General features: G+C 36.2%; 1 protein-coding gene across 1 annotated transcript; it reads right to left on the reverse strand.

Moving 5' to 3' along the window:
- On the reverse strand, positions 1-2,371 carry LOC126661781 (uncharacterized). Its single transcript, XM_050355647.1, has 3 exons — positions 1,824-2,371; positions 1,352-1,682; positions 1-297 (listed from the first exon to the last, which is right to left on the reverse strand). Exons 1-3 carry the CDS (start codon positions 2,369-2,371, stop codon positions 1-3), a joined length of 1,176 nt encoding a protein of 391 aa, XP_050211604.1.
- Between the last annotated feature and the right edge of the window lie 15,789 nt (positions 2,372-18,160).

An 18,160-nucleotide genomic window follows, 5' to 3' on the forward strand; every position in this document is an offset into this window, starting at 1 on the left:
CTAGGAGGAAATCGGGTCGTGATAGCCGCAGCCTGCATGTCTGAAAGGGATTTTAATTGGTAGTTCGTCATGCGAGAAGCTAATATTAGAACCTTGATGAAATAAATCTTTATAAAAAGAATGGACTCTCTGCTTGATATCTGCCGAAGAGGAATAATAGTTCCCATCAATGTGAATTTCTGCGAAAAAATTGCTCTTCGAATGAATAGAGGCCACAGCATGAAAAAGCTTGGTGTTTCTATCTCCATGTAAATTCCAATTCAGCCTAGATATTTGGTGCCAAAGAGATTCCAGTTGCTTAGAAATATGATCAACACTACTAGAAATCATGCATTTAGCGACGGATTTTTCCGTCGCTAAATGCCTAAAATCCGTCGCTAATTGATATTAGCGACGGATTACCGACGGACTCAGTCCGTCGGTGGATTTCTGGTCGCAAAATTTTTTACCGACAAAAAAAAAATTTAGCGACGGATTTAAAAAAAATTAGCGACGGAATTTAGCGACGGATTTTAATCCGTCGCTAATTTTTTAAAATTAAAAAAAATATTTTTTTAATTAAAATCGTAAAATGAAATTTTATTTAATCAATAGCCCACCGTAACCCACTCACCCGTGATAGACCACACACTGTCACCCACCAACAATCCTCGCAATCGACCCAACTTCCCAGTAGGTCACCCATCATTGAATTGCTCCCATCCAAAGCTCTTTAACTTTGGAGTTCCCCCGCGCGCAGCTCCATCTTAACCAACTCAAACTCTTATTACATATGTATGTATATTATATTTAAATATAACTAAAAGGAGGAAATATTTACTCTCGTAATTTATATACTCCCGCATTATAAAATAATTATTTTTCATATAAATTATTTTTTAAATAAATAATTATTTTAATAATTATTTTAAATAAAACAATTAATTAATTAATTTTTAATAGTTAATTATTTTTAATAGTTAATTATTTTTAATAATTACTTATTTTCAATTAATTAATATTTTTTTGTTAATTAATATTTTTTTAATAAAATAGGACTTTTAGCGACGGATAGTTTAATCCGTCGCTAAAAGTTAGACATTAGCGACGGATTAAACTATCCGTCGCTAATTGATTACTTTTAGCGACGGATTCTAAAATCCGTCGCTAAAAGTGCATTTTTTTTGGCGGGATTCATCCCGCCATTTTAGCGACGGAATTTCCGTCGCTAATTTTGGCGGGATGGGCGGGATGAATCCCGCCAATTTTTAGTAGGATTTAGCGACGGATATAAAATCCGTCGCTAAATCCGTCGGTAATCTTCATTTTAGCGACGGATTTAAAATCCGTCGCTAAAATCCGTCGCGATTACGCTGTTTTCTAGTAGTGCAAGCTCAGCCTTCATGACAGCTAATTTGCTGTCGTCCTCAGAATTAAGACTGTTAAAATCAGAATGAGCTTCGGGGTCCATGATATCAGTCAACAGAGAAGAAAGTTTCACATTTAAGTCACCAAAAACGTCTCTATTCCAAGATCTTATGGCTGAGCGAAGTTCTCTTAACTTAATAACTAAGTTAGAATTCGGCATCCTCTGAGTAATAGAACTCCAAGTAACATCAACAAACGAACTAAAATCTTTATTGCTCCACCAAGCATTGATATATTTAAAAGGCTTAGGGCCCCAATCTTTAGCCAAATCAGAGCTAAAAAAGATTGGAACATGATCAGAAAAATATATATGAAGAGCCCGTAAAGAACCATTCGGCCAAGCTAAAAAAGCGGAAGGAGACATGAAGCATCTATCTATCTTCGATCTAGCAATACTATTCTGCTAAGTGAAGAACCTGCCATGAAGAGTAGACTCTACTAGATTCGAATTAGAAATAAAAGCAGAAAAAGTAAGCATGGAAGGAGAGAAACTGGTACAATTCAACCTCTCTGATGGATCCAAGATATCATTAAAATCACCCACAACAATACAAATCAAATAAGTAGCCAGCTCCACGAGAATTTCACACCAAAGAGAAGCTCTTTCCCTAGGACAATTGCTCGCATAAACAGGAATATATCTGATAATAAGATCACCCCATGTAAAATCTAAGTTAATCCATCTATTAGCTTTGAAAATCCTCGTAGGAAAAATCAAAATCGGATTCCAAATACATAATAAGCCACCCGAAGCACCAATAGAAGGGACAAAACAATAGTTAAAATCAAGATTGGGCCATAGTAAACGAATACTGAAATCATCAAACAATTCTTTTTTAGTCTCCACTAAACCCAAAATAGCAAGATTATGAGAAGACACTAAAGATCGAATAAAACGAGCTTTCCGGGCATACGAAAAAGCTCCTCGACAATTCCACGAAACAAAATTAAATATGTGCGACATAATAAAGAAATATAACCTGGAAAGAATAAATTCTCAGAGTCTATTCTCTGATTCCTTTGTAATCATTTGCGACAATAATTCCATAATCCCTGCCTCTTTCTCCACGTTAAAAATTCAAGACCGACATTCCATGTTTGGTTTGCTTCAACTTTTGTTCTAAGCCTGGCTGCTGAAGCTCGATTCAGCTTGTTACAATTCCTGATAATCTTATTTGAGGAAGAAGTGTCGGAGCTGCCCCTGGGAGTCAACACAGAAATAAGATGACCTGTTGCGTCTAATATTTTATTTTTACGGCACTGAGTAATGAGACCTGATAATTCCTTCGATGTTGGGTTTTCTACAAACAACCCAGAATTGACATCAGAAGCAGATGGGGAGGTAACATCTTTAAAACCCAATGAAACAGGTTCAGTTTCATGAACAGTTGCTTTTGAAAAACCATCATCCTTAACACCATTGTTATTGTTAATCACAAAAGCAGGTGAAGAAAAACTCAAAAGGCCTTTAACTATAACTGAATTCGTGTGATTACAAGGCATAGAAGCCTCATGTTCTAAAAAATAAGCCTTGCTAGCAGTAGACTCATTTGAAGAATCAGAAGAAGTTTCTGAAATTTCCACATCATCCAACATGATTAGAAGGTCGGATTATGAAATGCGAATAATAAATTCCTTCCCATTAATCACAAGAGTCAAAGGTTCTTGAATATACTCTCTAGAAGTAGATATCAAAATCGAACATGTATCCAACCTCTCTTTTGAAAAAATTAATGGGTGCACAGTAATAGAATCGCCATAATGATTACCAATCTGCATGAATAAATTTTCCTCCCATGCACACACTGGAATACCAGAAATATTGAGCCAAATAAATCTTTCAGAGCCAACAGAATCAATCTGACACTGCTTATAGCCTTGTAATACCCCGTGTTTTTCGGGCTTGTTCCGATGATTTTTCGATGTGTTTTGGTTTGGACATTGGTAGGTTGGTTCCTTGGAAGCATGGTTTGGTTTGCATAACCTTTAGTGTGTTATTTTGATTAGGTTCTGAGCTTTATCAATTAAGTGTTTATGTGTTTTTCAAATGTGACATGCTTTAGTAAAATGTCCATATCTCCCTCATGCACCGTTGGATCGGGCTCCCCTTTGGATATGTCGTTCCTGAGAGAATTTGCTAAAAACTGGTCGATTTGGATCCTTTTCATTTTGTCGCGGGCGCGACATATGAGCGTCACGGGACTGTAGGGTTCGCTGTTTTTATATAAATAGGCTTTTAACTCGATTTCTTCAGCCCCTTTTCACCCTATCAGACCTAGAACGACCCTTTACTCAAAATAAACTCAATTTCTATCATTCCTTTATGATTCATGGTGGTTTTTAACAATTATTTGGTGATTGATTATCCGTTTCGCAGAATCTAAGCAATTCCTTCTTCGTATGATTCGTTGGTGTGATTTGTGACTTCATTATTTCGGTCCAGACCCTTAACCTAGGGTTTATTATCTTTATTATCATATTCTTCATCACTCTAAGGTATTGTCTTCATCCCTTTTATATTGGGTTATTGTTGTTGATATGTTATGCGTAGAATTGCATGATTTAGGGTGTTTTGAAGATTGAAACCTTATGTTTGATGGTCTGAGTTTTATGATCTAATATATATGTTTAGAATGGAGTTTAGTATGATTATTTTCTGATGTGTAATGATTGGAATTGGTTTGGCATGGTTTAAGCGATGATTATGCATTTTCAAGCTTTTTGCGTTATGGATTCATTTAGCGATTTGTATATTATGTTAAATCTTATTTGGCATGATTTTTTTATGTTTCTCACCTATATCTACTGATCTAAATATTTTGTATTTGAATTTGGGATTTGAAATTAAGTTGTTATGTAAAATCTCTACGATTTGCGAAATTGTCAATTTTATGAAAGTTAAACGCTATGATTGCAAAATGGTTTTCAAATGATATAACTACTGATATAATATATTCTAAGAGATGTTTTAAAGGTTTTTTTATCAGTAGTAACATACTTTGGTTCATCGATTATTGGTTTTGAGTCGTTTGGCTAGTTTTGGTAATTTTCGGCAAAATTGCCATATTTGATTATTTGAGTGCTTTGGCTTAATTTTGGTATTGATAAAATTGTTAATGGCTGGAAACATTGTTTATAAAATGGTTCAAACATATTTAAAGGATGTTAGTATTGGGTTTTCTAGGTTCATAAAGCAGCGGAATTTAAAAAAATTTATCTAAAACCTAAACCAAGATCCATGTAATTCGAATAAATAGATTAATAACAGAATTAATACTTACTTATATGTCGAATTCAACAGCAATGTAGGAAGGAAGGAGGTGGTTCACTTTGGTGATACCTGGCCTCAGATCAGAAACGCCTCCAAAAAAATGCGTCCTCTACGAGTATCCACACGAACAGACCTTAGCCAAAACTAGTGCTTGTGTGCTAGCACTATTGCTTCACAAGCAATTTCAAATTTTAGTGATTTAGTGAATAATGAATTTCGTGATTCTCAAACCAATTGCTTAATGTGTATTTATGGTGATACAACAACACTAGAGTTTGAGACAAATTCGAATTTCAATCTCATTGCAATTCTTACAAGTTTATGTTTATCAAAAACTCCTTTTTGATAATCATCCATATATATTAATTATTATATTTATTATCTTCAAAAATAATAAATTAAAGAAAACACTTATCCTTAATTTTGAATTAATATATATTTATTAATATATATAGATTAGGAATTATATATATATATATATATATATATATATATATATATATATATATATATATATATATATATATAATAATTAATCACTTAATCACATTGGGCTTGTACAACCCATAACTGTTTTGGGCCTGTTCTTAGTGTGCGACCCTGTAGGTTCATATAACGTTGGCAGTAGGACCGAAATCCCTATTTCAGCCCACAAGTCATAAGTGGCCTCTAGCAAAACATTATGACTACCCAAGTTATACGAATATCGATAATCCGATTTAACCATTTACAATAATATTTTAATCCCTTTGTCTCTCGATATCCAGATTGAATATAAGGCATAGTCATGTCATCCTTATAATATTCAATCATTAGTTTCTTGACTCTAAATAGACTGAAAATGATAACTCTTATCAATTCATTTAGCATGGCCATGCATTTCCTTCAGTCTATCTTCTTCAAGGGGCCCATAGATATCTTACTCAAATAAATGAGGGACAAATTCCTTCTCAGTCACTCACATTTCTCACATAGTTACTTTCATATCCAATGTCAATCTATTCCATTATCCTGTTAAAGATAATGTAAGACTGTATCAAAATATGAAATAGCTATGTAGAAATCCATGATGATTTCAAGGTCAAAGGATTATACTAATAGAACTGTAATGAGAATTACTTATGACAGTGATCTATGTAGTATTCTCATAGTGGGTCATCCAGTGCCTTATTTCTCAAATAGCACCTATGATTTGACTTAATATCTCATATACATGATTAGTAAAACATAATCATCAGTCAACATCATACTAGTCTCAATGTTCTATTAAGACTAGGGATAGATTGTATATAATTTTATTATAAAACCTAAGGGTTCTACTATCAAGTCACATACTTGATGACCTTAGAAAGAATTAACCATTCAAGTATTTTTAATCATTAATATAAAATGATAAAAACTGCCAATCAATAAATAACAAAATGATAAAGTCAAAACACGGTCAAACATGATTGACCTAGTGCATATCACTAACAATCTCCCACTTGCACTAGGCCCAATCTACATTAAATCTAATTCCCATGGACCTAGTATGACTCTCATGCTTAGGCTGTGGAAGAGCTTTAGTTAGCGGATCAGCAACATTATCATTTGTCGAAACTCTGCATATCTTCATGTCTCCTCTCTCAATGATTTCTCCAATGAGATGATAACGTCTAAGTATGTGTTTGGATCGCTGATGTGATCTGGGCTCCTTTGCTTGTGCTATGGCCCCATTGTTATCACATAAAAAGTTCACTAGATCGGATATACTAGGAACAACTCCTAATCCAGTTATGAACTTCTTGATCCAAACAGCCTCCTTAGCTGCGTCTGAAGCAACTATATACTCAACTTCTGTTGTAGAATCAGCAACGGTGTCCTGCTTTGAGCTCTTCCAGCTGAAAGCACCTCCATTCAAACAAAACACATATCCTGACTGTGATTTATAATCATCAATGTCAGTTTGGAAGCTAGCGTCTGTGTAACCCTTTACAATCAGCTCATCTTCCTGACCACCATATAGCAAGAATGCATCCTTGGTTCTTCTCAAGTACTTAAGGATGTTCTTAACTACTGCCCAGTGCCTTTCACCTGGATTTGGCTGGTATCTGCTCGTTGTACTCAAAGCATACGAGACATCAGGTCGAGTGCACAACATTGCATACATGATAGATCCAATAGCAGAAGCATATGGAATCTTACTCATGAGGTCTCGCTCATCCTGTGTCTTAGGACACTGAATCTTGCTGAGACTGATGCCATGTGACATTGGCAAGAATCCTCTCTTGGAGTCTTGCAGACTAAACCTGTTTAATACCTTATCAACATAAGTGCTTTGACTTAGGCCAATGAGTCTTCTAGATCTATCTCTATAGATCTTGATGCCTAATATATAAGCAGCATCGCCCAAGTCTTTCATTGAAAAACACTTCCCTAACCATGATTTAACATTTTGCAGTATGGGAATGTCGTTTCCAATGAGTAGTATGTCATCAACATAAAGCACTAAGAAAACAATCGCGCTCCCACTAGCCTTCTTGTATACACAAGGTTCATCTTCATTCTTGATGAATCCAAACTCTTTGATTGCTTCATCAAAACAAAGATTCCAACTCCGAGAAGCTTGCTTTAATCCATAAATGGATTTTTGAAGTTCGCAAACCTTTCCAGAATTCTCTGGACTGGCAAAACCCTCAGGTTGTGTCATGTACCCATCCTCAAGTAAGTTTCCATTAAGAAACGCTGTTTTGACATCCATTTGCCATATCTCATAGTCATAATATGCAGCTATGGCAAGAAGAATTCGAATGGATTTGAGCATAGCAACTGGTGAAAAGGTTTCATCATAGTCTATACCATGTATTTGTCTGAAACCATTTGCAACTAGTCTTGCTTTATAGGTATGCACATTGCCATCCATATCAGTCTTCATTTTGAAGACCCATTTGCACCCAATGGTTTTTACACCATCTGTTGGGTCAATCAAGGTCCAAACTTGATTATCATACATGGATTGCATTTCAGATCTCATGGCTTCGAGCCATTTTTCAGAGTCAGGACTATTTATGGCCTCTTGATAGGATGTGGGTTCTTCTTGATCCACAATCATCACATCATTATTCTCAGTAATGAGAAATCCATATCTCGTAGGATTATGACGTGTCCTATCAGACCTCCTTTGGCCTTGTGGTACTTGTACTGGTTCAGCAATTGCTTGTTGATTCTTTTGAGGTTCCATTCTTGGTACAATGCTACTTTGTGGTTCTTGAATTTTTTCAAGTTGTAATGTACTCCCACTAGTTCCTTTGGAAATAAATTCTCTTTCCAAAAAGAGACCATTTCGAGCAACAAACACTTTGTTCTCATAAGCATTGTAGAAGTAATATCCTTTAGTTTCTTTAGGATATCCTACAAAAAGGCATTTGTCAGATTTGGGTGCTAATTTATCTGAAATTAGTCGCTTCACATAAGCTTGACATCCCCAAATCTTAAGAAAAGACAAACTAGGAGTTTTTCCAGTCCATATCTCATATGGTGTCTTTTCAACTGCCTTTGATGGAACTCTATTCAAAATGAATGCAGCGGTTTCTAAAGCATAACCCCAAAATGAGATTGGAAGATTAGTTTGACTCATCATTGATCGAACCATATCCAATAGAGTTCGATTTCTCCGTTCAGACACACCATTCCATTGTGGCGTTCCAGGTGGAGTCAATTGAGAAACAATCCCACAATCTCTTAGATGATCTACAAATTCTTGGCTTAAATATTCACCACCTCGATCTGATCTTAGTGTTTTAATATTTTTACCAAGTTGATTTTGTACTTCATTCTTAAATATTTTGAACTTTTCAAAAGATTCAGATTTATGTTTCATCAGATAAACATAACCATATCTATTGAGATCATCAGTAAAAGTAATGAAGTACTGAAATCCACCTCTAGCATTTGTACTTAATGGACCACATACATCTGTATGTATAAGGCCCAATAAGCTTTTAGCTCTTTCACCTTGTCCAATAAAAGGTGTTTTTGTCATTTTGCCCACTAGACAAGATTCACATGTTTCAAATGATTCATAATCAAATGAATTCAAAAGTCCATCTCTTTGAAGTTTTGATATGCGTTTCTCATTTATATGGCCTAAACGACAATGCCAGAGATAAGTAGAGTTTAAATCATTTGACTTAAACTTCTTAGCATTGATGTTATAGATTGATTTTTCATTAGTGTCTTCTACATTTAAAATATAAAGACCACTACTACGTGGAGCATATCCATAAAGAATGTTATTATGCGAAATACGGCATTTATTATTCCTAAACCATCCTTGTCCAAACAAGAAACAGAAATAATATTCCTACACATGGTAGGTACATAATAACAATTATTCAAAGATAAAATAAGTCCACTAGGCAAAGATAACTCATAAGTCCCTACAGCTAAAGCAGCAACTCTTGCTCCATTGCCAACTCGTAGGTCCACTTCGCCTTTTGTCAAACTTCTACTCCTTTTGAGACCCTACACATTAGTACAAATGTGAGATCCAGATCCAGTATCTAATACCCATGAATCAGAAGTAGAAAAATTAATTTCTATAACATGAATACCTGAAGTGGTAGTCTCACTACCCTTGTTCTTCTTCAGATCATCCAGATATTTCTTACAATTTCTTTTCCAATGTCCAGGTTCCTTGCAGAAAAAGCAAGTTCCTTCCTTTGGCGGTTTTGCTTTGGATTCATCCTTGGTCTTGGGCTTGAACTTGGGCTTAGACTTCTTGGAAGCCTTTCCCTTGCCCTTACCAGACCTTTTCATACCCTTTCCCTTGTTGACCATAAGAACATCCTTAATCTCATTCTTGATGTTCTTTTCAGCAGTTTGAAGCATCCCATGCAACACTGTGATGGTCTTCTCCATATTATGCATATTGAAGTCCATGATGAAACCATCATAAGCCTCAGGCAAAGATTGGAGAACAATGTCTGTAGCCAACTCTTGGGCAATTGGGAGACCGAGCCTGTCCAAATGTTCAAGATGACCCTTCATCTTCAAAACATGAGGACTAACTAAGCCGCTAGTAGTCAACTTGCAAGAAAGCAAATCCTTGATGGTATTGAACCTTTCAATTCTTGCTCTCTCTTGGAACATTTCCATGAGATCAGTAATCATGGTGTTCGCATCCAATTCCATCATTTGCTTTTGGAGTTCATTCTCCATGCATCCAAGCATAATGCAAGTGACATCAGTAGAGTCATTGAGATGCTTCGTATAAGCATCCCTTTGAGCTCTAATAGCAGCAGGAGCTGGTTCCTCAGGGAGGGGTTGATCAAGGATATATTCCTTTCTTTCTTGCCTAAGAACAATTCTTAGATTTCTGTACCAGTCCAAAAAGTTAGTGCCATTGAGCATATCCTTCTCAAGGATTGATCGCACTGATAAAGTATGTGTAGTGTTTGTAGCCATCTCTACAACAATAAATATACAAGTAGCATTTAATAAAAGGCATAATAAAATTCCCACAACATATATCCATAATTCATATAAAAACCCTTAATGATAATTTCAACAATTTGAAAAATAATAGTGGGACAAGATCCATATTTCACCCTACTTCAAGTAAGCTTTGGCTTATCACTTTAAGTGTGGTTTATTTAGGTAGATAACACTTTACCAATTACATTTCATAAAATTCTTGAACATAGAATATTAACATCACATGTAATCTTGATATTCTATCTTATACCCTAGGTTAAAAACTATTTTGATAACCTAGTTAATATTAAATAAGGGTTTGTTATTTATACTATTTAGTTATCCTATCTTATCACATATAAAATAATCATGCAAAGCATATAACCAATGAGATAAACATTTAAAACATATTATTTCACTATTTTAAATCATATTTAACAATAATCACATAAATATGTTATTCATGATAATTTAAAGGGAAAAGGGTCATTTATGCCCCTAAAGTTTGTTTACAGGATCAAATGAGCCCCTAACGTCTGGAAAGGTTCAAATATGCCCCTAACGTCTTAAAAAGTGAACAACCATGCCCCCGTTTTGACTTATAAATGAGACGATAGGGGCTTGTTTGTCAAAATTGGAGGGCCTGTTTGTTCATTTTTTAAGACGTTAGGGGCATATTTGAACCTTTCTGGACGTTAAGGGCTTACTTGATCCTCGAATCAAACATTAAGGGCATAAATGACCCTTTTTCCTAATTTAAATCATATTTAATAATTATCAATTAAAGTATTAAAATAAAATACATGACAAAAACACGTCGACTTAAAAGGATAACGGTCCTTAATGGGGTGTATCAGCGGGGTCCAAGGGGCAGCGCCCCTGGCGGGGCCCGGGGCAGTCTATTTTAATTGATTACAGAAATCAATAATCTTAATTGATTACGGTCTATTTTAATATGTTCGAAACAGATTAAAATAACCCCAAATCCCTAATTACTGCATCTTAAAAACTGATCAGAAACAATTTATTTAACACTTAAATAACAACAGTTTCATTAATTCAGTTCATAGCAGAATTAAACACAGTTTTATAAATTATGTTCATAACATAATTAAACACAGTTTTATAAATTATGTTCATAACATAATTAAACACAGTTTTACTAATAGAATTAAAACAGTTTCACAAAGAGTTTACTAATCCTATTCAAAACAGTTTACTAATCCTATTCAAAACAGAATTAGTAATAGAATCAAAACAGTTTCACAAACAGTTTACTAATCCTATTCAAAACAGTATTACTAATAGAATCAAAACAGTTTCACAAACAGTTTACTAATCCTATTCAAACCAGTATTACTAATAGAATCAAAACAGTTTCACAAACAGTTTACTAATCCTATTCAAAACAGAATTACTAATAGAATTAAAACCAGTTTCACAAACAGTTTACTAATGCTATTCAAAAACAGTTTTCCTAATAGAATTAAAACAGTTTCATAAACAGTTTACTAATCCTATTAAAAAAACAGTTTTATTAATCTGTTTTCCCTTTTCTTATCAATTCGTATGAAAATTAATACTACGTAATCTTTAATCAAATTAAAACGTAATATTAATTTAGAACAGTATATTTGAAGTTTTAATCACATTAAACGATTAATCAAATTAATTATTCATACTGTTTTTCATACAATTAATCACATAAGCGTTTTATGTATAATTACAACGAAATATAATTCCTTCAAAAACAGTTTCAAAAAACAACCTCTTTTTCAAAACAGAACATAAAATAAGCATATATCATATATATACTCAGAATCTAATTAATCAAATTACAAGCAGCTCTGATACTAGTGTTAGGTTTTCTAGGTTCATAACGCAGCGGAATTTCAAAATTTTTATCTAAAACCCAAACCAAGATCCATGTAATTCGAATAAATAGATTAATAACAGAATTAATACTTACTTGTATGTCGAATTCAACAGCAATGTAGGAAGGAAGGAGGTGGTTCACTTTGGTGATACCTGGCCTCGGATTAGAAACGCCTCCAAAAGAACGCGTCCTCTACGAGTATCCACACGAACAGACCTTAGCCAAAACTAGTGCTTGTGTGCTAGCACTATGGCTTCACAAGCAATTTCGAATTTTTAGTGATTTAGTGAATAATGAATTTCATGATTCTCAAACCAATTGCTTAATGTGTATTTATCGTGATACAGCAACACTAGGGTTTGAGACAAATTCGAATTTCAATCTCATTGCAATTCTACAAGTTTATGTTTATCAAAAACTCCTTTTTGATAATCATCCATATATATATATATATATTAATTACTATATTTATTATCTTCCAAAAATAATAAATTAAGAAAAACACTTATCCTTAAATTTCGAATTAATATATATATTTATTAATATATATATATATTACGAATTATATATATAATTAGTCACTTAATCACATTGGGCTTGTACAACCCATAACTGTTTTGGGCCTGTTCTTAGTGTGCGACCCTGTAGGTTCATATAACGTTGGCAGTAGGACCGAAATCCCTATTTCAGCCCACAAGTCATAAGTGGCCTCTAGCAAGACATTATGACTACCCAAATTATACGAATATCGACAATCCGATTTAACCATTTACAATAATATTTTAATCCCTTTGTCTCTCGATATCCAGATTGAATATAAGGCATAGTCCTGTCATCCTTATAATATTCAATCATTAGTTTCTTGACTCTAAGTAGACTGAAAATGATAACTCTTTATTAATTCATTTAGCATGGCCATGCATTTCCTTCAGTCTATCTTCTTCAAGGGGCCCATAAATATCTTACTCAAATAAATGAGTGACAAATTCCTTCTCAGTCACTCACATTTCTCACATAGTTACATTCATATCCAATGTCAATCTATTTCATTATCCTGTTAAAGATAATGTAAGACTGTATCAAAATATGAAATAGCTATGTAGAAATACATGATGATTTCAAGGTCAAAGGATTATACTAATAGAACTGTAATGAGAATTACTTATGACAGTGATCTATGTAGTATTCTCATAGTGGGTCATCTAATGCCTTATTTCTCAAATAGCACCTATGATTTGACTTAATATCTCATATACATGATTAGTAAAACATAATTGTAATACCCCAAAATATTTTAAGGTAATTAAGTCGTGCCACGTGTCTTGATCTCCGATAAATTAAATTAAAGAGAATTTAATTTAATTATATCGGGAATTTAGAATAAATTTTAATAAGTCAATTAGCGGGATTTAAGGAGTTAATTTTGAAAATTTGGATATGGAGACATTTTGGGACTAAATTGTAAATTTTGAAAAGTTTAGGGGCTAAAGTGCAAATTAGCCAATTAAGCCCCGAAAATAAAACTTTGAGGATTTTCGATGGAAATATGTATTTTTGAGTTAGTATTATTTATTCGGATATAAATAATACGTATATGAATTATAGAAAGATTAATTGAAAAGGTTTTAGACTAAATTGAAACTTTTGAAAAGTTTCAAGGACCAAAGCGCAAATTGACCAATATATATATATATATATAAACCTTTAGAGGAAGGAATTGATCAGGATCATCTTCACCTCTTCATTTTCTTTCTCTCGATCAAAAATAACGTAGGGTTCGTCGCGCGGTTTCCGTTTCTCGTCCGTTTCCGACGTTCTATAACTCCAAACGATCGTATTTCGACGGATAATCACGGTAAGCTTGACGTTTTATCGTTTAAACGAATATATTTTGAGATATATCGATTCAAAGTTTTAGGCCACGAAACGATTTTATCGTTTTATCGAGTATAGGATTGATATATAGCGTTTTGAGCTTAGAATACGCGTTTTGGTTGAGTTTTGAGCGTTTTTACGTATATAGCAGGTCGGAAACCCCGGAAATGGATTCCGGGGGATCGTGCACGATAGTACACGATCGTGCACTGTGTACCAATACTTGGTACACGACCGTGTACCAAGGTACACGAACGTGTACCATCAAGGTACACGATCGTGTACCCCCCCTGCACGAACGTGTACCGTCCGATTCTCGCACCCCGAATCTTCGTACCTCGATTGAATTAATCGAATACGCGTGTTGAGTCGGGAATCGAATAATAGTTAATTAGGTGCATAGTTAACCTAATGAGGTTAAAAGAGGATTGAGTTTAAAGTGATTTACGATCCGTAAACGAGTCTGATACCGTTTATTGGGATAATCACGTGAGAAGCACGACGGTTAATGAAAGTTCAGTGTGTCGAGTCTTGAGTCTAGAGTCAATCTTAGAATAGGATTCTAATACAAGTCAAATGTTTTAAAATTTGTTTTAGATCCGGCGAGGCAAGAAGCAGCTGGACCAGTAGTTCGGGAAGCTTGACGTTCTAAAGCCCCGACGTATTTTTGGATAAGCGTTTTCTGTGAGTTTATACGATTTGCTTTTAAAGTATTTACTTAAGCAATTATTTTATATTGCTTTATATTTGAACTGCATGTTTTATATGCGAAACTTTTATATGAATTGCGCATATGCTTGATTTGAAACCAGTATTGATCCGATGGAACGTGCTACCTATTGGGCGACAATAGGACTGTGTGATCACCAGTTTTGATATAACCCAGCTGGGAGCTGATGATGAATATGACATTTACGATTGGGTTTATGATTTTGATACGAGAGAGCACTCGGCTACGGTGTAGTCTGGAGTCCCCGTATCTAGTGGCTGGGCGACCAGCGAGTTGGACTCGCAATTGATATTTATGATTGGGTTGATCGATCGATTATTAGTATGTTTGAGGATTAAGGTTTCATTCGGATCCTGTACTTGGCTGCATACGATTAAGTATCGTTTATGATTTTATTTGAATACTTATTAGTAAACGTATGAACTCACTCAGTATATTCCAATATACTGACCCCTCACAGATTTCCTTTCAGGATAAAGACGCTTTGAAGCAACGGACTTCTATCCTACTTCCAGAAGTCTGTATTTTTGAGTATGTAAAGAAACAGTACTTTACTCTTAGAGCTGCAGTAGATAAGTATTTTGCAAGTCAGCTTGTATGTATAGTTTTCTGTAAATATAACTTTAACGTTTTAAAGTTTTAAACGTTTTACGCTTGCTGCGTTATCTATATTGTGACTGCCAGAGGATATGTATGCCTGGCATGTGTGCTTCTGCATGACACGTGTTTATGTATGTCATGCATGATGTTTATATTTCGCGAAAAATTATTTTACGTTTTTAGGCTTGCTACGGGTTTCGGAGCAAGCACTCCCATTCCCTAGCGCCGGTCTCGGCCCTGAGATTGGGTCGTGACAATGTTGGTATCAGAGCATGGTCCAGTTACCATTGCTTATGTCAGAAGAGTGATTGATTTTTCTAGGAATCTACTGCAGCACATAGGATTCGAATTTTGTCTTCGTTACGTATTCGTTTGATTTTCAAACTTTCAGCTTTCCCTCTAGGATGTGAGTCTGTCTTACGTGTGTGTTCGCATGTGATGAGATGCGCGTTTAATACGATATGCGTTTGCGATAATATACGATTATGTGGCTAAGTAACAATGTTTGTCTCGGTCAGGATGTCTGACCAACGACAAGAAGTAGAGCGAGCTGCCGCTGCAGCGCGAAATATTATAGAAGGGGCGCATGACGTCCATCCAGAAGCTCAAGATGAGTCTTCTGTTCAGGGAGGAGGAGGTGGCCAAGAGGCCCAGGCCCAGGCGCAGGCACCTGGAGTGCAAGCGCAAGCCCAGCAACCTAATATTGTGGGTTTTGATCTGAATCAGTTTCTTACGGGAATTGCGGCTGTGCAAGCTAATCAGGCTGAGGTGCAGAATATGCATCGTGAACAACTACATCAGCAACAGTTACGCAATGTGGCTTTCACTGATCGAGGTATCATTTTGGCTTATATGCGCCTCAAGCCAACTAAGTTTGGCAGTACAGGCGATGCTCTCGATTTCCTCGAAGAAGTAGAACGTAATGCTCGACGCCTGCAAGCTAATGAGAGACAGACCATCATTATGGTGGAAATGTCATTGAAAGGACCCGCAAAATATTGGTTTCAGCAGCACATCCAGCCAACCATGGATACTATGACCTGGGCTGAATTCGCGAACCACTTTAGGGAGTACTTTTTACCATATGCGGTGACGGAGAGTTATCGTAGTCAGTGGTTGACCCTGAGTAGAGGCAATCGGTATGTGCAAGAGTATGTGACGGAATTTACCAGAGTGAGTAGGTTTGCACCAGACCTGACTACAGACCCAGTTAGAGTGAACTCGAGGTTTGTAGAGGGTCTAGGAGCTGAATTTGTGAGTCTCACGTCTGATATTGGAAGAACATTAGTGCAACTGATTGACAGTGCTAGGCAAATGGAAGTTTCTCTGATTCGTTTTGGAAGGATTCCCGATCCTTCCAATGTTGCGCCTGTGAGGAGTGATGTGTTCCGCAGCGTACAGAGTGCACCTACCCAATCATACGTTAGGAGTTATTCTCGACCCCCATCACGTCAGCAGAGAAATAAGAAAGCTCGATATGGAACTAGAGTTAGTACTTCAGGCACCGGATTTAGTGCCAGATCGATGAGTGATATGGGAGGCGGAGTTCCTATATGTCTGAACTGTAATAGGAGGCACTACGGTGTGTGCTATATTGCTACTGGAGCGTGCTTTAACTGTGGTCAACGAGGTCACTTTGCTAGAGATTGTCCGAGGCAGATGCCTCAGGGTTCGATGACTACTGTAGTACAGCCTTCTTATCAGCAGCAGAGGACTGCACAGCAGGCAGCATCAGGGTATGATCAGACAGGAAGTACCTTCACTGGCCAGAAAGGCCGTGGTTATGCAAATCGTGGAAGAAGAAATGGCGGAGGACGCGGTCCTGGTCAAACTTTGCAAGCTGGTGGAAGTCAGGCTAGGGTCTTTGCACTGAATCCTCAGGAGGCTCAGGCTTCCAATGCAGTGGTGCAAGGTACATTTTCTATCGCTTCTCAAGACGCACTAATTTTATTTGATCCGGGCGCTACGCATTCGTTTGTTTCGCCTAGTTTCGCTAGTAAGTTAGGAGTGCAACCAGCATATCTTAGGAACCCTTTATCCGTAGCTACGCCAGTTGGAGAGACTGTGGAAGTTAGTATCGTTTATTCATCTTGTCCTGTAAGAGTTCAAGGACGAGATTTGTTAGTTGACTTTATTTTACTCGAGGTATTAGCTTTTGACGTCATACTAGGAATGGATTGGCTAGCTCAGCACTATGCCAACGTGGATTGCCGGAAGAAGACGGTGACGTTTAACACGCCTGGAATTGAACCAGTTTCAATTCAGGGTGACAAGATGGAATCTTCTACGAGTATTATTTCAGCTATTAAAGCTTGTAGTATGTTGAAAAGGGATGTCAAGGATTCTTAGCGATAGTACGAGACGTGGAGAAGAATAGTGCAAATTTAAGTGACGTGCCAGTTGTGTCGGAACATCCAGACGTTTTTCCAGAGGAATTACCTGGATTACCCCCAGATCGCGAGATTGAATTTTGTATCGAATTGGCTCCTGGCACAAAGCCGATATCGATACCTCCTTATCGTATGGCGCCAGCAGAGCTCAAAGAACTTAAGGATCAGCTAGAAGAATTGTTTGATCGTGGTTTCATCAGACCGAGTGTATCCCCATGGGGTGCACCAGTGCTATTTGTGAAAAAGAAGGATGGATCGCTTCGACTATGCATCGATTATCGACAGCTGAATAAGGTGACGATCAAGAATAAGTATCCGTTACCAAGAATCGACGATTTATTCGATCAGTTACAAGGAGCGAAGTTTTTCTCCAAGATTGACCTGAGATCAGGGTATCATCAGCTAAAGATTCGTGATGATGATGTTCAGAAGACTGCTTTTCGAACTCGATACGGACATTACGAATTTCTCGTTATGTCATTCGGATTGACGAATGCACCCGCAGCCTTCATGGACTTGATGAATAGAATATTCAAACCATACTTGGATCAGTTCGT

This window comes from Mercurialis annua, linkage group LG8 (assembly GCF_937616625.2).
Source record: "Mercurialis annua linkage group LG8, ddMerAnnu1.2, whole genome shotgun sequence".
Classification (NCBI taxonomy): domain Eukaryota; kingdom Viridiplantae; phylum Streptophyta; class Magnoliopsida; order Malpighiales; family Euphorbiaceae; genus Mercurialis; species Mercurialis annua.

Bases quoted from the DNA above. Each gene is read 5' to 3' on its own strand.
- LOC126661781 (XM_050355647.1), bottom strand. From the start codon at position 2,371: ATGTCGCACATATTTAATTTTGTTTCGTGGAATTGTCGAGGAGCTTTT. The intron at 1,683-1,823 runs GTTCTTCACTTA...AATCTTTTTTAG, and splicing joins GAGTCTACTCTTCATGGCAG to CTCTGATTTGGCTAAAGATT. The intron at 298-1,351 runs GTAATCGCGACG...CATATTTCTAAG, and splicing joins TTGCACTACTAGAAAACAGC to CAACTGGAATCTCTTTGGCA.